The sequence below is a fragment of the Achroia grisella genome, unplaced genomic scaffold (assembly GCF_030625045.1).
Source record: "Achroia grisella isolate CSIRO2021 unplaced genomic scaffold, CSIRO_AGI_Agris_v1 utg642, whole genome shotgun sequence".
Lineage (NCBI taxonomy): Eukaryota > Metazoa > Arthropoda > Insecta > Lepidoptera > Pyralidae > Achroia > Achroia grisella.
In genome coordinates, this window is record NW_026712979.1 from 216,076 (window position 1) to 241,235 (window position 25,160).

Sequence of the window (25,160 nt, forward strand, 5' to 3'; positions counted from 1 at the left end):
ATAAATATAACTCAAAGGTGACTGAGGTGGTGATCTATCAACGCACAGCCCAAACCACTGAACGGATCGGGCTGAAATTTGGTATGCAGGTAGATGTTATGACATAGGCATCCGCTAAGAAAGGATTTTAATTAATTCTACCCCCAAGGGGATAAAATAGGGGATGAAGGATATCATGTCTAATTCTAAATCTATTTTTCTCTTTAAGTCGAGAGAATCTTAAAAGAGAATTAGAATATTAAAAGAAGTTCGTTGATAGATATAAATTACTACAATAGATAGCCGTCGCTCGCAGTAATCTTGATGAGAACACATTATCTCTGTTTGTGAATATTCACTCTCACGGCTGTTACTACATCGAAAGTCAAATCTCGTGGGAAAAAAACGTATGTAGATTTATAATCTCAATTGATATAATATATCGCGTTGGGATGGAACGCGTTGAACGAGAAGGCAGTAAGTTTGCATACTTGTAGATTCAGATACTGCTGGCTGAGATACGTGAACTTAAACTGACTTGACGAGTGCGATTGGGATCGTCTGCGTCACCAGCTCACTTCACACGTCTCATCTAGTGCCGAAATTTCAAACACAGCAGCCTCACAGGAATGTTAGACCATTTTATGTACCGTTTTTAAAATGGTCATAAATGGTCATTGGGCTCCCTAAAACATACGTAGTGATGGCTGGCTCATCCGTCATACTCGTGAACGAGTGCTACTTGTAGGGACTGGTCAGCTCCAATAAATATAACTGATTTCCTCTTATTAATTGTTTAACCAGTTGGTTATATATTTAATATGTTTTGCTATTTGAGTATTTAATTGAATTAGTGCTAATTGGTAGTTTGTATTCACACACTTAAACTTAAAAATGTAAAGTAATAATAAAATTATTTAAAAGAGCAACACGCAAGTTTCTTTCTCGTTCTTCTTGTGAAGAGACAGTTTACCGAATGAGGTGTAGATTAAAAAAAAATGTGATGACTATTCAAAAGTGCTTCAATGTAAGTTTATTTGAATAAATGATTTTCTATTCTATTCTATTCTATTTATAAATAGAAGGTTAAAGATGGAATTAAAAATACAGTCTTCTGCAATTAATAATACAAGGAAAAAGGGTTGCCAAAGACCAGACAGATCGCACTTCCTGGTTAAAAAACCTCAGGTAGAGGTTTGGGTTGAGCACCAGGTCCCTTTTCAGGACCGCCGTGGACAAAGTAAAGATCGCCAGTATCCTATAGGAGATGGCACCAAAAGAAGTGTAATTTTATATGATTATATGGAAGGAGCAGGCGGCAGTAACCGTACGCTGTGACGGCGATGGTCCGCAGATACGCGCTGTATGGTAATATTTCGCGCGCTCGTGCTCCGGCCAGCGGTTTAATTATATCATATCGTGGTCAGACGATCTCCACAAAGCACAGCACAGCACATAATCGTGAACCTGTACGGTCACCAATACTCTATACATCATTTTTTTATTGAAGGTGTGCCTACACTTGTAATCTGTCAACACTTGGGACCCTTCCATTAGTTTATATCTCCAGAAATATAGATTTAATTTCAGTATAAAACAGTTTATTACGACTTCACTTTGAGTACTCGCGTTTTTAATAAGTTTTGTAGCACACTACCAATCATAGTATAAAACAAAGTCGCTGTCGCTGTCTGTCTCTATACATGCTTAAATCTTTAAACCTACGCGACCGATTTTGACGAGGTTTTTTTTAATAGATAGAGTGGTTCAAGAGGATGGTTTATAAATATAATACATGTACACCCGTGCGAAGCCGGGGCGAGTAGATAGTAGATATTATAGAAAGACCCAGACCGACATAAACAATCATAATAACGGATATTTGTATTATTATTTATTTATTTAAACTTTAATGCACTTAATTTTAAAGTACATATGGCGGACTTAAGACCATGCGGCATTATCTACCAGGCAACCATGGGTGGTACAGAGAACATATAAAGTTTATATTGAACTAGCTGTACACTAGAGATGCCGCGATTAGTTGTTATAGCATAGAATAACTCGACATTATTATCCGACATAATCAAGGAATATTAAAAATCTTAATTATTATTAAATAATAATATCACGCTTGTACATTGTACACAGTACTCTTGAACTTACCGCACATTTATTTGTTACTGCAACCATGTTTTTTTCTAAGGTTATCAGAAAAGAAAACAACAAAGTTAAAGAAATCAGTTTCATATCATAATCATCATCATCACCTGCATCTTCCTTATCCCATTTATTTGTGGTCGTCGTAATATGTTTTTCTCTTCCATTCATCTCTGTTCGCAGTCATCGCGTTATTTACTTCCTTTCTTACCATATCATCTTTCACACAGTCCATCCATCTCTTGTTCGGTCTTCCTCTACCCTTATAACCATCCACATTCATATGTAACACCTTTCTTAAAATATTGTCTTCATTCCTACGCATTACATGTCCATACCATGATAGACGATTACTCTTCAACCTCTCTGACACCGGCGCCACTTTATATCATAATGTTGGTAGTAATTTTTCATTAAATGCTGGCAACCGTTTTCTTATATTTATTTTACGGGGATACCTCGTTTTATCTTTTTTGTTCATTCAAAGTTTATTTTAGATGTATGTATGCCAGGAAAAACATTAACAGTTTTAAAAAAGCAGGAGATTACACTAATAAAAGCTTACGTAATGTCAACAAACTAGTTTTACCTAAGTGCCGTTTGACGAAAGTTAGTAATTCGTTTTATGGAAATTGCGTAAGATTTTACAATAAAATTCCAGAGTCTGTACTGAATTTGCCAGAAAGAAAAATCAAATGTGTTATAAAATATTTTCTTTGTAAAAAAGCTTATTATAAAATTGAAGAATTTATAAATGATAATGTTTTTGTAGAAAATATCTAACTTAAAATTCATAGCGCTGACAATGTTATCTGATTGAACAGAGATTAAGTGCGTAACAGTTTCTATGTTGATTGTCGCATGCCTAATCCTTGTTGTTAATTAAATATAAGTAAATCAATATTTATTTAAAAGAGCAACACACAAGTTTCTTGCTTATTCGTCTTGTGATGAATCTGCATTCCGAATAAGCGGTAGAATAAAAAAAAACTTGACTATTCAAAAGTGCTTATATTAAGTTTATTTGAATAAAGATTATTTCTATTTCTAGACCATTTATCGCCGAATAATAATAGCTATTATAAACCTGCTTTGATTTCCACGATACAGGCATAGCCAAGTCTGGGATCATAGTTACAATGTTACTTAAGTTAAGTTAAGGTAAATAAATGTTATTCTATTCTTATTCCTATTATTCGGTATTCGACGAATAACAAAAAAAATGTCGAGTAAAGCCGAATATCGAATAATAGTGAGTATTCACGGCAACTCTACTTTACACGCGACTTCGTCCGCGTGGAATTTAACTTTGTTTTTTTGTCTAAAATAAAAGTAGCTAAGTTACTCCTTATTACATCTGTTATCTGCCAAAAAAATCCCGTCAAAATCGGTCCAGCTATTTCAGAGATTAGCCGGAACAAATAGATAGACAGACAAAAATTGTAAAAAATGTTATTTTGATTTATGTACCGTTTATATTCATATGCATTAAGTAAAACACTGTTATTTCAATATTACAAACAGACACTCCAATTTTATTTATATGTATAGACTACATTTGGGAACGACGTAATCTTTCTTCGTTAGTCTCTACTTTAATTTTATGCGTAGAATAGAATAGAATAGAAAATCATTTATTCAAATAAACTTACATTGAAGCACTTTTGAATAGTCATTACATTTTTTTTAATCTACCACTCATTCGGAAAGCTGTCTCATCACAAGAAGAACGAGCAAGAAACTTGTGTGTTGCTCTTTTAAATAATTTTATTATTACTTTACATTTTTAAGTTTAAGTGTGTTTGTGTGTGTGTGAAACAAACCACCAATTGGCAACTAATTCAATTAAATACTCAAATAGAAAAAATATTAAATATACAACCAACTGGATAAACAATTAATAAGAGGAAATCAGTCATAGTGATTAGAGCAGACCAGTCCCTACAAGCAGCACCCGTTCACGAGTATGACGGATGAGCCAGCCGTCACTGCACTCGACCATATTTTAGGGAGCCCAATGACCCGGCCCACCACGCTGCCACAAGTCTGGACATTTTACTGAGCATGACTACTCAAAACACGCATACTCGTAGAAAACAATATAATTTAAAGCACTCGTAGAAAAATATATACATAAATCTAAATATATATAACTCAATGGTGACTGACATAGTGATCTATCAACGCACAGCCCAAACCACTGGATGGATCGGGCTGCAATTTGGCATGCAGGTAGATGTTATGACGGAGGCATCCGCTAAGAAAGGATTTTAATTAATTCTACCTCCAAGGGGATAAAATAGGGGATGAAAGTTTGTATGAAACTTTGTCAATTTTAAACCGATCGGGCTGAGACTTTGCATGCATAAAGCTACTATGACGTAGGCATCCCCTAAGAAAGGATATTGATAAATTCCACCTCTAAGGGGATAAATTAACGCGAGCGAAGCAAAAGCTAGTTACATATATTATACAAATTGGTTTATTTTCGCACAACCAATACAATAACAACCTCGGTGTGAAGATATTCTATATAAATATTTAAATCACGTATTTACATTTAATCTGCAACAAGACATATCGAGGACAAAGACACATTTAAAAAAATCGATGTGTGTAGTTAGTGACCGATGTTATTATGTCAAAGCTTCGGATATTGAAGAGACCTTAATGTCTAGAGAATAGAGACCTAAATAGGATGAAGAAATGTGATCGGTCGGAACGGTCCAGGCGTCTGCTTGTTATGCGGCCCGCGCGCCGCACACCTGCGCCGGTCGTGGTCAGCATTTATCCTGCGTACGCGCATACACAAACAGTGATTTATTATAATAACGAAGCTGCTTATCTCATATTTACAAAATCGAATAAACACTGCTGCAGATAGAAAACAATCTAAATATATATAACTCAAAGGTGACTGACATAGTGATTTATCAACGCACAGTCCAAACCACTGGACGGGGCGAGCTAAAATTTGGCATGCAGGTAGATGTTATGGCATCCGCTAAGAAAGAATTTTGATAAATTCTACCCCCAAGGGGATAAGATAGGGGATGAAAGTTTGTATGAAACTTTGTCAATTTTAAACCGATCGGGCTGAGACTTTGCATGTATAAAGCTACTATGACGTAGGCATCCCCTAAGCAAGGATTTTTATAAATTCCTCCCCTAAGGGGATAAATTAACGGGAGCGAAGCTGCGGGCAAAAGCTAGTTCAGACATATAGTCATCGTAAACCGAGACGCGGCATACTGGTATTACCATAAAATGCAATTCCTTTTTGCGAGTGCAAATATCTTCAAAAGACCATTCAGGGGTAACGAGGGTATGTGTAGGATTTTTACCCACTAAATAACTACATTAATTTTACCGCGACTGCGGCGACACCGTAAATTGAATTGCAACCTAGTCCAACCGGTCTAACCTAGAGTTCAAATCTGACCCCATTACTAGCAAATGACTCCCCCTGGAAACCATCGTGATAAAAATAACCTCTATGTTAGCGCGGCGGGTGCACCATTCCATTGATTAAAAAAAAAAAAAAAAAAAAATGTTAATACCAGCGTAAATATGCACCAAATCATCCATAAAAAAAAAAAAAAACTAACCTTTTTGAATGACTCTAAAATAACTATGTTAATTTATATTTTTTTAAGACTTTCCGGTGAAAGAAACACCGAGACGAAACGAAAATCACTGAAACTGCAATATACAAAGTGAAATGTGGGTTTGTGAAGTATTGTGTCACCATAACATCTACATTTATGATAATAGCTGTGAAGTTTGTTTATTCTAATCTATACATATAATAAAATTAGAGTGTCTGTTTGTAATATTGTAATAACCATTTTTTTACTACATGCATATGAATATATACGGTACATACACCAAAATATAATTTTGTAAAATTTTTGTCTGTCTGTCTTTTTTTTCCGGCTAATCTCTGAAATGGCTGGACAGATTTTGACGGGACTTCTTTTGGCAGATAGCTAATGTAATAAGGAGTAACTTAGGCTACTTTTATTTTAGAAAAATTCTTACATTTTAGAAAAAAAAGTTAATTCCACGCGGACGAAGTCGCGGGAACAGCTAGTCATATATAAAATTGAAGGAATTTATTAACAAATTAATTTCATAAGCTTGTCAATATTCTACGCATATGCATTATGACTTGTTTCTTTGAACCTCAAGTTATTGGCTGACATTGAACTGTCAACCATCGTATGACGGGCCAAACTGGACCGCATGGGCCCATTATCATTCATTAAAACAAATTTCCTTGTAATTGAACTATTCGTATGGCGAGGAGCGTGATTAATGGGCCTAGGGTTGCCAACCATACTTTATAATAACTCCTACTTTATTTTTAGTATAAAAAAAACACCGACCGATAAAGAGCAATGGAAGAGAATGACATACTGCGCCGACCACAAATAATGAGATAAAGGCAAGGCAATGATAATGCTTCTACTTTATTTCTAGTAATCCTACTTTATACTTTTACATAAAGTATGCAAAAATACTTTATTTTCAACCTTTCCTGTGATGCGTAAAACAAAATATTCATTATGGAAATAGATGTAGAAATAATCTTTATTCAAATAAACTTATTACAAGCACTTTTGAATAGTCATATTTTGATTCTACCACTCATTCGGAACGCAGATTCATTACAAGAAGAATGAGCAAGAAACTTTTTAATAGATGTTTTTTTATGTATATAATTACAGTATAACAAGTAAGAGGCATGCGATAATCAACATAGAAATCGCTACGCACTCATTATTAGTGTAATCAGATAATATTGTCAGTGCTATGGATTTAAAGATTTTCTATAAAAACATTGGGTATGGGTATGACCCATACATATGGGTACTTAACGATTTATAATTACTGAACGAAATTTTAGATGTCAATTGAGAGTTGTGACATACAGCTCCAGCACACAAAAACACACTTTTACTGCAAAAAAAAATTCGACTTGACATGTTAAAGTGACATGTGTCACAGCTCTAGTGTTAAAAGCACACAAAATTTGTTATTAATGCAAAAAAAAATTGATAAATACTTTTTTTTTCAAATCCAAACCGAATTTGTTTTTTTGTTAAAAAACGTTGGCAACCCTAGATGTACTAGCATTTGTTATGAATGTGATTGAATGCGAAGATAATGGATTACTATTAATGAGAGATCACTGGCCACATACACAATGCGTCCGCAGGTGTTCATCCAGTTCCGAGAGGTGCTTCCTTCCCCGAATGGTCACTTGCCATGCATCACCGCGAGGTGTCCATTGTAATAGACGCACGCGCCGTCCATACCTACGAGTATTGTATGGTCTATTATCTCTTTACACATTATACATCCGTGATCCATCAAATCTAATCAGTATCGTTCTTCAAATCAAATCAAATCCAAATACAGTGCTTATAGATGTATACAATCTATACATGTAACTAAAATTGTAGTGTTTGTTTGTAATATTGAAGTAACCGTTTTTTACTACATGCATCTGTATAATAGAATTGTTAAAGCATATAATATTAAGTCCTCTAATATAAATATATTTGCTATTAGACCATCATTATTCAAAAAGATGGTTGGTCACACTTTGTCACATACCCACTTAACTTAATAGATGTTAATTTTTATTCTTAGTAATTCCTTTTTTTTTTATTTATTATTATTATTTTATTTTATTTCATTTTACGTTTTCTTTATATTAACAAATAAGTTGCATTTTGAGTCGATATTTGTAACTTTGTATAAAATTCACCACTACTCTAAACAAATTTGCATGATTATATAATTATTGTCTTAAGTAAACTGTGATTAACGTCGTTGGTGATACATTTATCTTTCATCTCATCACATATTGTATGTATATATAATATTGTATTACTGTTTGTTAGTCCTAAATAAATAAAAAAAAAAATCTGAATATAAATCCGGTACATACACCTAAATAACATTTTCTACAGTTTTTGTCTTGAAACTTGTGTGTTGCTCTTTTAAATAAATATTGATTTACTTATATTTAATTAACAACAAGGATTAGGCATGCGACAATCAACATAGAAACCGCTACGCACTTAATCTCTGTTCAGTTCACAGTACCAGACACCATTGCTTTCTTAATAATGTTTTCGTAGTTGCTATGATGCGATGCAAGTACCATGTAAAGGACGCGGCGCGCGCGCAGCTAATGAGCGCGGTTTATAGCGCCATAATAAAACGTATTTTTCCCATAAAGCGCTGCCAGCGAGACGACCGCGTACCTTAGCAATAAAGATAATTAAAGTATCGCCAAATTATGCACGATCACTTCGCGGTAATGCACCAAATTGCAGTTCGATGCCTGGTAAGTTGTTCATTCAATATTTTATAATAACATATTACTCAAATTTATTAATATTCTAGCTATTCGTCCCGACTTCGCGCGGGTGTACATATATTATAGAATAGAATAGAAAATCATTTATTCAAATAAACTTAATTTAAGCACTTTTCAATAGTCAACATTTTTTTAAATCTACCGCTTATTCGGAAAGCTGTCTCATCACAAGAAGAATAAGCAAGAAACTTGTGTGTTGCTCTTTTAAACAATCCTTGTTATACATCTCTACATAAAAATAAAATTGAAGTATCTGTTTATAATAATGAAATAACCGTTTTTTACTACATGCATATGAATATAAATACGGTACATAAACCAAAATGTTAGTTCCGGCTAATCTCTGAAATGGCTGAACCGATTTTGGTAGGACTTTTTTGGGCAGGTAGCTCATGTAATAAGAAGTAACTTAGGCTACTATTATTTTAGAAAATTCTTTAATTTTAGAAAAATAAAGTTAAATTCAACGCGGACGAATCGCGGGAACAGAATCACTAGAATCACTCCATCTATTAAAAAAAACCGCATCAAAATCCGTTGCGTAGTTTTAAAGATTTAAGCATACATAGAGACGGACAGGTAGCGACAGCGACTTAACTAAATGTAACTTTGATATAATATGAAGCTGTGGCTACAGTATGTATAAACAGCGTTACGGGAGTTGGAATTAACTTAATAATTAGTTAATCTACATAATTGTGCAGTGTTACCAGTACACCAGCCAACATAGTCACGTTATCTGTTCAGATCGTAGTGTTAATTAACTTGTTGACCTACATATGCATTCAATGATATTTAACAGTAAATTATGTAAATTAATATAACTCTACTGGCTGACCCCGCAAATGTTGTTATACTATGTAAATTAAAATCGCTATTAAAAAATGGGGTTCATGCTAAAAGGGTGAAAATTTAGGGTTGTATGTAGAATAGAATAGAATAGAATAGAAAATCATTTATTCAATAAACTTACATTGAAGCACTTTTGAATAGTCATTACATTTTTTTAATCTACCGCTCATTCGGAAATCTGTCTCATCACAAGAAGAACGAGCAAGAAACTTGCGTGTTGCTCTTTTAAATAATTTTATTATTACTTTACATTTTTATGTTTAAGTGTCTGCTGCTACAGTTTTAACAGCTGCAATCATCTTATATATAAAATTCTCGTATCACAATGTTAGTTACCATACTCCTCCCAAACGGCTTGATCGATTTTCATGGAATTTTATATGCATATTCAGTAGTTCAGTAGGTAGGTAGGTATGTATTTTTCAACCCTAAATAATAAAGTGAAAATAGAATGTTATGTCGAAAAAATAAAAAATATACATATATTTAGGAGCGGATATCCCTTACCACTTAGGGGTATGAAAAATAGATAGTAGCGATTCTCAGACCTACTGAATATGCATATAAAATTTCATGAAAATCGATCAAGCCATTTGGGAGGAGTATGGTAACTAACATTGTGACACGAGAATTTTATATATAAGATGATTGCAGCTGTTAAAACTGTAGCAGCAGACACTTAAACATAAAAATGTAAAGTAATAATAAAATTATTTAAAAGAGCAACACGCAAGTTTCTTGCTCGTTCTTCTTGTGATGAGACAGCTTTCCGAATGAGCGGTAGATTAAAAAAATGTAATGACTATTCAAAAGTGCTTCAATGTAAGTTTCATTGAACAAATTATTTGCTATTCTATTCTATTCTATTGTATTAAAAAATATTGCTTAAATTAAATTTACTTGAATAAAGAATATACTACACTATACTAAATTCAATTCAAATTAAAAAATCATTTATTCATGTAGGACATTTTAGCCGCTTATGAACGTCAAGTTTTCACATTATATTTTTTTTTCCCTACCGTCCAGTCGGTATATAGATCCAATTGAGAAGAACTGGCAAGAAACTCAATTGAATTACTTTTTTTTTTAAATCCAGTTTATTTACAATGCATAGGTATTTATATAGGTGTCTATGTCTAACATTAAATGAAAATCCCGAACATGAAAACTATTGCCATGCACGCTCGTCATTCAAGTAATCGTTTAGTGAGTAATAGGCCTTGCTCAGTAAATATGATTTAACAGATGTTTTGAATATATTTAAGGGTAAATAGAAATTCATAAATGTAATTCATTTACGTTATTAGTGATGCATAGTATGTTTAGTTTATTCTCCGTTTTGCACTAGTGCAGTGTTGTTGGTTGATTTTATATGGGCAGGAGTAGTCGGGTGCATTGCATGGTTCAAATAATCCAGTTAGGACCGGCGAGGGCAGGCAGGGTCCGCTGCCCGGCGCCCTTGACCTCACTGTTACACTATCCTGCACTTTTTGCCTCGCTAACTGTGGTTCCGTATCCATCAAATAATTATTTCTGACCTCTATTTCCATTATTTTTTTTCTTTATTTTGTAATATACAGTCATTAAAAAACTTATATATAATACATCTATACATATAAATAAAATTGGAGTGACTGTTTGTAATATTGAAATAACCGTTTTTTACTACATGCATATATATATAAATACGATACATATATATATTATCAAAAATTATAAATAATGTTATTTTAGTATTAAAATAACATTATTTATCATTTTTGTCTGTCTGTTTGTTCGGGCTAATCTGTGAATTGGCTGGACCAATTTTGAAGGGACTTTCACCGGCAGATAGATACCGTTATAAGGTGCAACTTAGGCAAAAGCCTCATCTAGGCTAGAACTAACTGTTATTTTCAAAATTGTGTTTTTTTAACAAAAGGTGTCATTAAAGTTAAATTACACTCGGAGAAAGTCACAGGTAACAGCTAGTATATATTAAAACTGTTAGAAGAACTGTAATTGGAAGTCATACATTAGTTTGCAGAAATAAACTCGGGGCCGGGCGGCGGGAAAACTGTTTCCACGTCTAAAAATAGTATCTTTAACGAATAAATTAGTTTTGCCAATACATACATTGATATAAATATATAAGGAATATTTTTAAATGACGACTTCGGTGGTTTAGTTGTATAGCACACCGCTTTACGTCCTATGGTCGCGGGTTCGATTCCTCGCACGGCATAAACATTTGTATTCATGATTATGATTGGTTGTACCGTGATGCTATCGTATACTGCCGTTAAATATTCATAATATCGAATTTATTTGATATTTATGGCTTCTATATAGATTATTTATATTCTGCTACCATATATAGGGGTTACATAAGGGTGGGGGTTGTTAGTATCAGGATTAAGTATAACAATGAATAGAATATAATAGCTGTTCTATTCAAAAACATTCATACAAATAAACTTCATTTAAGCACTTTTGAATAGTCATAACAATTTTTTTATCTACCGCTCGTTCGGCTGTCTCATCACAAGAAGAACGAGCAAGAAACTTGTGTGTTGCTCTTTTAAATAATCCTTGTAAGTTTACATTTACAAGTCGAAACGTGTGAATACAAACTTATTTATTACAGCACTAATTTATTAGGGTCAAATATAAATACATAATAAGATTAAATCAGTCGTAGTGATATGAGCAGACCAGTCCCTACAAGCAGCACTCGTTCACGAGTATGACGGATAAGCCAGCCATCACTGCGCTCGACCATATTTTAGGTAGCCAATGTATTTTTTTTATTGAGTTATTTAGGCTATTGTCAGTTGCCTGTAGCACCTGTAGCACTGCGACCTACATAGATCTATTGCGCTCGCCTTTTTTCAGAGTTCGCTACCTAGACCCGTCAGAGACAAGAATTGAAGGATATTCTTAGGAGCGATGGTTTTTGTCTCCTCGGGAAAGAGTGTAAACTTTCCAAAGGAGATATTTCGTTTATGCATAAGTGGGCTACAGCATTGGATGTGTAGTGGCGTTTCCTCTTCAGTTTGGGAATTGGACAGATCGATCTTCACATTAAGGGATAACTGGACTTCTCGCGGTAGATTCCTGGTGAATTAAATACATATATAATGTAGAAATTACTTCCCTACCATGCTACCGTTCTTACCTGGTACTGTTACTGGCACCAGCAGCTTGTCTGCCATTTTTTTATTAACTTTATATATTTGATATCTATTTTTTATGTCACTTTTGACTAATCGTTTTGTTACCTTCCTTCGCTGTGAGCCCTTTTGGGAAAAATACACGTTTTTACTAGTATTTGGTTGTATTAAAATAGTAGTTGTGTACCCGCTCACAGTAACAGGTACTATAAGATACACCGTTAGCTCTGGAGGACTCACAATTTTAAGTACATCCTTAAAAAAACTAGGAGTTATAGAACGATGTTTAGTACAGAATTATTATCTGAATATAATAATAATAATCTAAAGACAATTCACACAGCGCCATCTAGACCTAAGTTCAGCTAGCTAAAGCTTGTGTTATGGGTACTAGATAACTGATATAAATACATAGAACATTTTTTTTTCGTACATACATACATTTACATAGAATACACCCAGACCGATACAAATAATCTTACTCATGAATACAAATGCGCCGTGCGAGGAATCGAACCCGCGACCATCGGTAGTAAGCGGTATGCTACACCGCTAGACCATCGAGACCGTCGAAAAATTAAACTATTAAATTACATTATTAGCCTAGTCTCTGATGTTGTAATAATGTTATAGTGCAGTTCATGGTGTCTCTGGTGCTGTTCCTATTTATAAGCAACTGTTACCATATACCATCAAGTTTAGGGTCTTATTAGACTCATAGAGATGTCGAGATAAGATTAAAAACAATAGACATATATATTATATATGAAGTGTTCGATAATACAGTAGTATCGTATCATCGGTGTCTTATCTGTATTACTTTCATCATAATCTGCCTTATTGCATATCAAATCCTAATTTCTAAGTCTATTATGATTACTGTCGTATAAGCGATACGGCCTGCGTGCTCCGATACAATAAATAACGATTGATTGCATGTGCACCGCGTTACGAGGCGCGTACTTCTGCACCAGCGACGCCGGAGGCTGCGGGCGGCGGCGGCCGAGCGGAAGACGCGGAGGACGCGGTCTTATCGAGCCGAACACTCGCCCCCGCGCCCCGCCGCCGTCTCTCCACCATTTCCCCGCGCGAATTTACAATGTACCCGACCCCCGCCCCGGCCCCCGGCCCACACCGCGGTCACCTCCCGCCTGCACACCGCCGCGGCCCGCGCCTCCGATCTCTACCCTCCGACCCGGCGATAGAGTCGCGACTCGCTCGGCACTCCGGCCGCGCGCGCTCGTGTGCGTGAGATTTTCTCGCCTGGAAATTCTAATGCGCCGAGCGACTGCGATAAAAAATGAGCGGCTCGGGAAACGTGAATACATTACCGAGCGAGACGGAAAGCGGCGCCGCCTCCGCCGCGACGCCCCGCGCCGCGCCGCCTCTCGCTCTATGTATTTTACACTACTTTATATTTTGATTCCGTCTGAAAAAGGGACGGAGGCACGCGTTATGTATGGCCCGCTTCGTGCCTGTTAAATATGTATCTACGTAGATGTCGCTCCAATCGAGCCGCCTCCGGGTCCCTGAGCTTCGGCCCTCTGAAACGTACTCATTCGTTACAATGGAAGTTCGACACACTATTCATTTTTGCGGCGTCGTGTCCTATTCATATCTGATACGATTCAGCGGATGATAATAAAAGTCGGGGCAGTATAAAATTAGTAAAGTACCTGCTACGAACCGGTGGCAACAAATTGATCTATCATAAAACATGAGCTTCTAATAGTTAATTAGTTCCGGTAGCGAGGGTCGGTGTTAGATAGCAGGCGATAATTACTGGGCGTATAAAAACAGGCAATAGAGACCGGGCCGGCGCGGCGCGGCGGTGACAAAAGGGTAAAGTTTTTTGTGTGGGCACGCGACCGCCTGTTTTTCTAAACCTGCCAGGTGCGGCACCTGTCCGCTCGCGGAGTCTCCCGCGAGCTACCCCGCACGTGACCTGCTGTCCTCACTTTTTGTCATCTCCACGCAATTTGTGTCAAGTTTTCGAATAATTGATGGTCTGATGAAAAGGACATTAGAGGACAGGAGAAGAAGGAGGAGAGAAGAAAAGGACATAGAGACAAGTGTAACGGGAGATCCGTTACACTTTTCTCTACGTGTATACGAATTTAAGCAAATTAAAATCTATCAAAATTATCGTTTTTTTACTTAAAATCTATTTTAATCTTACTTGAAATAAATCTATTTTAATCTACTTCTTGTTCTTTTTATTGCTATGTTTTAGTTACACCTTGTAAATGTAGAAAATATATATGTAAAATATTCCTGCTAAAAATATTGCATACGAAAATGTTGATGACCAGAATCTTAAAAATCTTGAAAGAAAGAATCTCGATCGCCTACTATCGTATAAACTAGTTTAGCTCTACTGAAGTTTATAAATTAATGAGTAATATTTGGTTATGTATACCAAGTAACAATTTCTAAATCTTAAATGAAAACATCAGACTGTGTGATTAAAAAAATTATGCACAAACCTTTATTGAAAAAAATTTTATATTTTGAAATGATAGCTAGTAACAATGTTACGAACTTTTTGCCACGCACAACCACATTGTGGAATCACTTCCCAGCAATGGTATATTCGAACCGATACGATATTGAAACCTTCACGAAAAGAGCTTATTAAAAATAAATAAGCTCTTTTCTTGTAGCTCCTTTTAAATTCCTTTTTAAAAGGCCGACAACGTACTTCTACTTCCCTTAGTGTTGCAGATGCTCATGGGCGGCGGTAATCACTTACCATCAGGTGAGCCGCATGCCCGTTTGTCCCCTGTGTTATAAAAAAACATGTATTATGCAGTCGATATTATAGCTAAATGGTTCACACACAACACAACCCTATCCATGTGTTCATCGTTTATGTGATCATATCTCATAATCAACAAGTAGTATAGTAGTAAATAGAAAGATACATATCATTTAGTATTCGACGTACATTTTAAAATCCGCATAATATTACCTTTAAGCTGACCTATAAAATGACCAACTGCTCTTCTATACGTATATACTATTTATTTGTTATTATGTCAATGTGTTGAGACAGTGGGAATGCATTTGCCATTTACCTGCCCTTGACGAGTGACGGTACGATGAAGAGTTTTAAGTATGGATATTTTTTGAAAAACAACTCACCTAGACTGTATATTGTAATAGTAGAAATCCACTGCTTATAAAATATAACTGAAGATAGCTTCCAATCTAGTGCCGTGACAATGCCGCACAGTGGTGAATAACCTTTGTATTTTAGTTTATTATTTCTTTTTATGTGCTTTCCTTGCTCTTTTTTTACATTTAATGTTTATTTTTTACAATGTATATGATATAATACTCAGAGTATAATGTTTAGAGACACCCAAAGGGTAATAGAGAGGGCTATGCTCGGAGTTTCCCTGCGTGATCTCGAATCAGAGTGACCGACATAGTCCGAAGAATTACGACACTAAATTGCCAATTGGCAGAGCACATACCTCGTAGAATAGATGGCCGTTGGGGCCGTAAAGTCCTCGAGTGGCGACCATGGACCGGAAAACGTAGCGTGGGAAGGCCTCCAGCGAGGCGGACCAACGATCTGGTCAAGATCGCTGGGAGGTATTGGATGCAAGCAGCGTAGGACCGATCGTGGAGATCTTTAGGGGAGGACTTTGTTCAGCAGTGGATGTCTTCCGGGCCGAGATGATGATGATGATATGATATAATCATTTATATGCTGCCGTGAGCATCATCATTTGATTATATTCTGATAGCCGTGTAATGTTGAGGATGCTTGTGTTGCAGCGCCGGCGCGAGTCGCCGTCATGCTTGGCGTACCCGGCGGCGCGCGTGCAGCGTCTGCTGCGGACGGCGTACGCGCCGCCCTCGCCGCCAACACCTCCAACACCGCCCACGCCGCCCTCGCCGCCGCCGCTCACCAGGCCCACCAGGCCCACCGTCATCACATGTACGTACTTTGTTTTTAATTCTTTCCTACTGCCGGACTCCTACCGGCTAGAACCCTTCGGCGTCCTCAGCTTGCTAGCAACACTAGAGCTACGGGACTGACTCATTCCGTAGATCTGGTAGCGCATGCTCCGCAGCCTCGTCGTCTAGGCGCGTGAGGGCCATGCTCAGGGGCCACAGACCCATCGCCTCCACTGTCTCATCCGCTCAGCGGCAGCTTCAGCGTCCGCTCGTTAACCCGCAGCTGCACAATATCCGATGCGGTTTGTCGGAACAGAACGACACCTTGTGGCCGTCAATGATGCACTTGTAACTCTCTTAGCACGATTGCGGTGTACCGTCGCCACGCATCGAACGCCTACATGTCCAGCTGTAGAACCACTGGCGCTGCCACTCAGCCGTACACTAACCCATCTTATCACCTGTCAATAGTGCTATACTGTGGCTTTTTTCACGTGGCCGATATAACTTCATTGACCATGATACCATGTAACCCATTTTTTTATTAAATAAAACCTTTATAAAATATAAATTAATACACGACCAGGTTTTCAATTTATTTATATATTTTTTGTATTATTGACATAACGTAAATATGATAACTTTTAATGCATACATTATCCCGGTCCCAAACAGGTTTCACACGGAATGAACTTTCCGAGGTTTTCCCACGCATACACTTAGATATATTGTGGAATGAACTGGTGTTTCTTGCGTTCGAGGTTTTACCATCAGATGACTACTTGATTGCATAGTATAAAAAAATATATATTTAAAAATGGGGATTTTTTCAAGGAGACATACTAGACATAAGCCAGGTCAAATAACAAATTTCATATTAGAACACCGATGGTCGATTCGCTGGAACAGCATAATTATTTGTATCGGTCTGGGTATTTTATATGTATAATATGCATACGAAAGAAAATCTATGTATTTGTATCAGTTATCTGGTGTTTCAGGTCTAGATGGCGCTGTGTGAATTGTTATAAAATTATATTATGATATTTTTTTAAACAAACATTTACATATTGCGTATAGCATCGCGTTAATCGTTTAAGACTGGAGAGAAAGGGGATTTGTTAATGTGGATTGAAGATCTTATTGCTAACAATGTACCATGTCAGGTTGACTGGAAACTATCGTATGAATTTTCACGATCACCTGACCTATCTTATCATCCTCCACTGGTGCCCCGCCAGCGTAAACCGTTAGCGTAGGCACTATTCCATTGTCATCCATAAAAAAAATCTTTTAAGAAATAGAAATAATCTTTATTCAAATAAACTCATTACAAGCACTTTTGAATAGTCATATTTTGATTCTACCACTCATTTGGAATGCAGATTCATCACAAGAAGAATGAGCAAGAAACTTGTGTGTTGCTCTTTTTAATAGATGTTTTTTTATATAAATAATTACAGTATAACAAGTAAGAGGCATGCGATAATCAACATAGAAATCGCTGCGCACTCATTATTAGTGTAATCAGATAATATTGTCAGCGCTATGGATTTTAAATTTTTCTGTCAGAACATTATTATCGTTAACGAATTCTTCAATTTTATAGTAAACTGTTTTGTAAAGGAACTGTTTTATTGGACATTTAAATCTTTTTTCTGGCAGATTTAAAACAGACTGGTATTTTATTGTAAAACCTTACGCAATTGCCATAAAACGAATTACTAACTTTAGCCAAACGACATTTAGGTAAAATCAGTTTGTTATTGTTACGTAAGCTTTCATTAGTGCAGTCACTAACTCTTTTGAAACTGTCTATATTCCTTCTGGCATACATGATATTTCCATAAATGTATTGAGAAGCAACGGTGAGGATATTTGATTCCTTAATACACTCTCGCCATGGAAATGCCGCGGACGAGTTGGCGAGAAGAGGATCAGGCATGACGATACCAGGCCCCTTCCCGCTCTTGCCAATACTATTCTCACAATTTAGATCCTGGATTCACCAAAGTTCCACTGAGATACAAAACCAAAGATGGAAACAAACCACCGATTGCAAACAATCAAAAGTGGCAATTCCCAGAACTAATCAACGAATGACAAAACGCCTACTAAATCTGGACAGGCACAACATAAAAATAATGATAGGGACAATGACGGGCCACTGTCCCTTAAACAAACATATGTACACAATAGGTGCTACAGACAGTCCCCTGTGCCGGGGCTGCTTTGTAGCCGAGGAAACGGCTGCTCACGTAATCCTGGAGTGCTTGCAGTGACCACACAACGCAATCAAATCCTCGGAACGGTGAGGTCGCTCCGTGAAGCCTGCAAAAACACCAGGAGACTTCTGCGCTTCAGGAAGGAGCTTGGCTGGCTACGATAGTAGTCTGTCTCTACACGCACAACGGCCCAAATGAGAGGCCAATTGCGGAAAATGGAGTCCAACATACAATACAATACACTCTCGCCATAACGTATAGAAAACACAAGTTATTCACTTTCAGCGCGGTACAGGTGTTATACAAGTCATACAACAATGGATGGGTGATTAGCGCCGACAAAGCGACAGTTCCTGGCCAATAAATTAGCAGTGCTCTAGAGGAGTGGCGTTATTTATGGAGCGTTGTTTACCTTGCGGCAAGAAAAATTACTTAATGGTAATTATGATTGCCGCATGCATTCTTATGTAAAATGTGAATACTATAACTATCAGATGGCAATTGTAAGTAGCTTTGACGTGGTCTAGTGTTTTGAGTAGTCATGCTCACTAAAATGTCCAGACTTGTGGCGGCGTGGTGGGTCGGGTCATTGGGCTCCCTAAAATATGGTCGAGCGCAGTGATGGCTGGCTCATCCGTCATACTCGTAAACGGGTGCTGCTTGTAGGGACTGGTCTGCTCTAATCACTATGACTGATTTCCTCTTATTAACTGTTTAACCAGTTGGTTATATATTCAATATTTTTTCTATTTGAGTATTTAATTGAATTAGTGCTAATTGGTGGTTTGTATTCACACACTTAAACTTAAAAATATAAAGTAATAATAAAATTATTTAAAAGAGCAACACGCAAGTTTCTTGCTCGTTCTTCTTGTGATGAGACAGCTTTCCGAATGAGCGGTAGATTAAAAAAATGTAATGATTATTCAAAAGTGCTTCAATGTAAGTTTATTTGAATAAATGATTTTCTATTCTATTCTATTCTATTCTATGATTTGCATGAACGGATGGCTAATGATCGCTGCGTGACGTCATCGCGGTGGTAGCTGTAGAATAGAATAGAATAGAATAGAATAGAAAATTTACGTAATGCCAACTGAAAACAAGCACGTTGCTAGGGTTGCCAACATTTTTTGACAAAATTAATTTATTTGAAAAAAAAACGTTTTAGAATTTTTTTTTCAAATGTTTTTTTGCTTTTAAAATGTATTTTAGTGTGCTTTTAACACTAGAGTTGTGGCAAATGTCTCAACTCACAATTGACATCTAACATTTCGTTCAGTAATTATAAATCGTTATTACTACGACCGATTTAATTTTTAATCATTTTTAATCATTACATAGTAGAAAATAAAGTCGCTATCGCTGTCTGTCCGTCTCTATGTAGGTTTAAATCTTTAAAACTACGCAACGGATTTTCAAGCGGTTTCTTTTAGTAGATAGAGGGATTCAAGAGAAAGGTTTATATATGTAATACATGTACACCCGTGCGAAGCAGGGTCGAGTAGTTAGTTTATAATAAACAGTAATTTGCAATTATTATTCAAGCTCGCCAACTTTGTCAGGCATACGTTTAGAGTTATTAAACTATTATTAAATAACATAGAAATAGTTGAAATACAAAAGTGCAAAATTATTTTATGTAACAGTAATTTTAAATTCATATTTGCTCCATTTCAGAAAACTACACAATTTATTTATATACCAATACAGATATTTCAAAACCCATTTGATAAGTAATTCACTAATGGGTATCATTCTATTTTGAGCTTAATTATTATTGTACAAAGATATAAACTGGATTGTCAGTGCGATCGTTGCATGTACCTAATAAGCCAGTCCGGTCGGTGCGCCTCTTGACAGATATCGCATGCATAAATCCATCGAGATACTAACGTGTATCATATTATGATTGCATACTGCATATATTTGCACATGAAATGTACAGGGTATGTGCAAAAACTGGCATGCCGCTGTCTATCGAGTTCGCTCTGTGTATATTTACCAGTAAGTTACACATATTCATGCAAAAGGTAACCAACTGCATTAAGGTATTCAAATAATGTCACTTTAATTACACTGGCGATTCATTATCACAATACACATATGTCGTGTCGTATAGTTAGTAGTTCTACTAACTGTATAATATTACTATAATAAATGATCGGGACATAGTCGAGTACATATTGTTAGAATTCACATCATTATTGTAGAAAAAATCCGATATTTTAAAAATATATTAAAACAAGGTAGTTTGTTTTTAGTACTAATGAAGTAAGTATAAGTAACGATCGGTTTAATATTGTCAAAGTTTCATACAAATTTTCATCCCCTATTTTATCCCCTTGGGGGTAGAATTAATCAAAATCCTTTCTTAGCGGATGCCTACGTCATAACATCTACCTGCATGCCAAATTTCAGCCAGATCCGTCCAGTGGTTTCCACTGTGCGTTGATAGATCACTATGTCAGTCACCTTTGAGTTATATATATTTAAATACAAAACGCCCAGATCAACAATCATGCTCATGAATACAAAATATTTGTGCCATGCGAGGAATCGATCCCGCGACCACCGGCCGTAAAGCGGTGTGCTAGACCGCTAGACTACCGAGGTCGTCAAATATACGTTACGATAGTATACTTTTTTTTTCATTTGGTGACTGTTAGTGGCTCTAATGTATTGGAGATTATTATCCGAAATATTGATATGCATCTGTCACCACGTTTACACAATATCGGTCACTAATAGTACACCTTACGGTTCATATTTGTATAAACCTGGACACGAGCCTGGTTGATTGGCGCGGCGCCATCCGCGTTGGACCCCGTCAGTTGGTTGAGCGACGGCTGGCTATCTCGCACCCGTTCGAATCCCATAACGACCCATGTACACCTTTTGTAATAAAAGACACCTAAATAATGATATGAAATCTAATCTGATTTAGCAATACCAATATAAAACTAAATTCAATTAAATCGCAAAGTAGAGACAATACTATAGATATTGAATAGAATAGAATAAAGAAATAATTTATTCATATAAACTTAATTTAAGCACTTTTGAATTTTTCCCTACCGTCCAGTACATACGACTTATCACTACGACTGATTTATTCTTATTTTATATTTATATTTGACCCAAAAAAAATTGTTCTGGTTGGTAGTTTGTATTCACACGTTTCTACTTGCAAATGTAAACTTACAAGGATTATTTAAAAGTGCAACACACAAGTTTCTTGCTCGTTCTTCTTGTGATGAGACAGCCGAACGAGCGGTAGATAAAAAAAATTGTTATGACTATTCAAAAGTGCTTAAATTAAGTTTATTAGAATAAATGATTTTCTATTCTATTCTATTCTATACACAATCAATTTAGAAGAACTGGCAAGAAACTGAATTATATTTCTTTTTTTTAACACATTCACAGCTACATGTTAAACTCGTCCGTAGATGCTTACCTACAGTAAATCTGCATGCGCCGCGGGAGCTTTACCGTGATGCGGGTCGGGGTGTAGGGGGTGGTGCGCGGGTGGCGGGGGTGGGGTCCACTCCACGCTTTGAGCCCAGGTGCGGGGGCGGCAGATGTCGCCACGAACAATGACGTCACCTTGCTCCTGCCGTGACCCATATTTCACTCATTGTGAATGCCGCCACGCGATTATCTACCTAACCCCTTCGGGATACGGGCGACGCCGCGACGCACCGCTTGGCAATGTTATTGCTAATCACTGAACGGTTAGCACGAGCTGGGGGTCAAACGATACTCGCGCACAATGGGCTGTCGAATGCACCGTGAGTTATGGCACGCGGGTGAACAGTTGTTATTCCAACAAACGGATATATCAACATAATGATTTGTTGCATTTTGTTAAGGAACCACTATGTTTACATTGAATAGAACAGAACAGAAAATCATTTATTCAAATAAACTTAATTTAAGGACTTTTGAATAGTCAATTGAATACTCATCACAAGAAGAACGAGCAAGAAACTTGTGTGCTGCTATTTTAAATAATCCTTGTAAGTTCACATTTACAAGTCGAAATGTGTGAATACAAACTACCAACCAGCACTAATTTATTAGGGTCAAATAAAAATATAAAATGAGATTAAATCAGTCGTAGTGATAAGAGCGGACCGGCAGCACTCGTTCACGAGTATGACGGATGAGCCAGCCATCACTGCGCTCGACCGTAATTTTAAATTGTCAACAAGGCAAATCATAATACTTGTACTTGACAGTCACACAACGCCAAGTACGGTATAATCTTTACTGTGGAACATAGGTCAGATTAAGATGTTCTAATAAATTATTTAGAACTATCTACTAACTACCTACCTGCTTAAGAATTGAGGTAGGCCACTCAAAGTTATAATATTTGTAATATGTACACATTACATATTTTAAACAAATTTCCCACCAATATATATCTTTTTTTTTCACACATAGTTTATGTTCATAGAGAACCGCTGTATAGTTACCTATGTTACTGTTACATCCGATCACCGGTAAACTCGTAAACTGGTGCTTCTTTTAGGGATTCATTTCACGGTCAGCATTGCTTGATTACTTTTGTTACTAAACTATTTATTTAATACTAGCTACTCGCCGCGGCTTCGCACTGGTGTTCATGTATTGTATATATAAATCTTCCTCTAGTGGCACTCTATCTATTTAAAAAAACAGCGTCAAAATCCGTTACGTAGTTTTAAAGATTTTAGCATACATAGGGGCAGAAAGCGACTGCGACTTTATTTTATACTATGTAAAGATGATGATGCTATAACTTTTACGAATTGCTGTTATTTATTAATTAGTATTTCCACAGAATTTTAAAAATTTAAACTTGAACTTAGCTAGTGTCTTTACATAAGTCGACGCCGCTATCTGTTCGCTTATATCTTTTAAATTACGAAATCAATTTTAATGCAATTTTCAGCAATAGATAGAGTGATTCAAGAGGAATCTTTATAGGTATAATATATGCGTGTCACAGTATAGAACTTTAAAGATTTGTAATGCATCCATGCGAAGCCGGAATGGATCCCTAGTAAAGTATATTTAAATAATAATAATAATAATAATAATAATCATTTATTCAGCATAACAAAGAGTACAGAGTAAAAAAGAAAACTTAAAAACTAATAATTCGCTGCTGAAAAGACTTCCACTCAGTTGGTGCCGCAGCGTGTCACTACAGCGCTGATTTTCAGTGGAGCCACTTGAAAAAAGGAAACAGCATTCGTGATGAATTTAAATATATAAAATGAAGAATCAATTAAATGAATGAATTATGAATTAGAAGAAAAATATATAAGGATAAAAAAGTGTTGATAGAAAGACTTTTGTGTAATATAATATAAGAATTATTAAAATGGAAATAATTCTTATATTATAATATAAGAATTATTTCCAATTTGTATTGGAATGTATACCGAATATATGCAGTAGTTGGTAGCATTGTGTTCGCCTCGGCTCGAAGTGACTCTGTTTTTATGGGGGGCTTTTAGGCGACGCCACAGGTGGTGCGGCCGATATGTTAACGTTTTCCTGCTACCAATCTAACATGCACAATACTATACATTACACACATCGTCGATTAAATAGAAAAATGGCAGTATTCAGAATAGAATAGAATAGAAAATCATTTATTCAAATAAACTTACATTGAAGCACTTTTGAATAGTCATCACATTTTTTTAATCTACCGCTCATTCGGAAAGCTGTCTCATCACAAGAAGAACGAGCAAGAAACTTGCGTGTTGCTCTTTTAAATAATTGTATTCTTACTTTACAATTTAAATTTAAGTGTGTGAATACAAGCTACCGATTAGCATTAAATCAATTAAATAATGAAATAGAAAAAATATTGAATATACAACAACTGGTTAAACAATTAATAAGAGGAAATCAGTCATAGTGATTAGAGCAGACCAGTCCCTATAAGCAGCTCAAGTTGGAGTCAGCGGTGTGGTAAGGTTGGCGTGTTGATAACAGAAGAAGTGATATTAATAAAAGATTTAATAAATAACAGTGTATATAACATCAGAATAAAAATAATAAATAACTTTATAAGTCAGTAATTGTACAAGCGAATCTATTTGACATTTTGACAATATCTTTTTTAGTAAATGTATCTATGGCTAGTTTATGCAAGGAGGTTGGTAACCTACATACATTATATTTACAAGACAAACATTTAAAGATTTATTTAAATTATTTGTCCTTAAAATTTTAAATTTACACAGAACTATTATACATTATTTTAAAAGTATTTAGATAATGATTAAGACGGCGCGGTTAATTTAATTGACTTATATTTTAACATTACATTCAAGTGGTCCTCTGGCGTCATCCATAAATATATATAATCACTTACCACTTTCTTTAAAAGAGGAAAAAAATGAAACATTATTTATAAGAAATCTCAAGACATTATTGATTAAAAAATACTGTTATATAATTTTATAATATAAAAATGAC

At 36.0% G+C, this 25,160-nt stretch overlaps 1 protein-coding gene across 2 annotated transcripts in view; it reads left to right on the forward strand.

Moving 5' to 3' along the window:
• Positions 1-25,160, forward strand: part of LOC131849383 (POU domain, class 2, transcription factor 3L-like) — a 235,557-nt gene that overhangs the window by 102,035 nt on the left and 108,362 nt on the right. For both annotated transcript variants that reach the window (XM_059199451.1, XM_059199452.1), the window contains exon 2: positions 16,327-16,489. In XM_059199451.1, the coding sequence (XP_059055434.1) occupies positions 16,327-16,489 (163 nt within the window). The remainder of the gene's footprint in view (positions 1-16,326; positions 16,490-25,160) is intronic.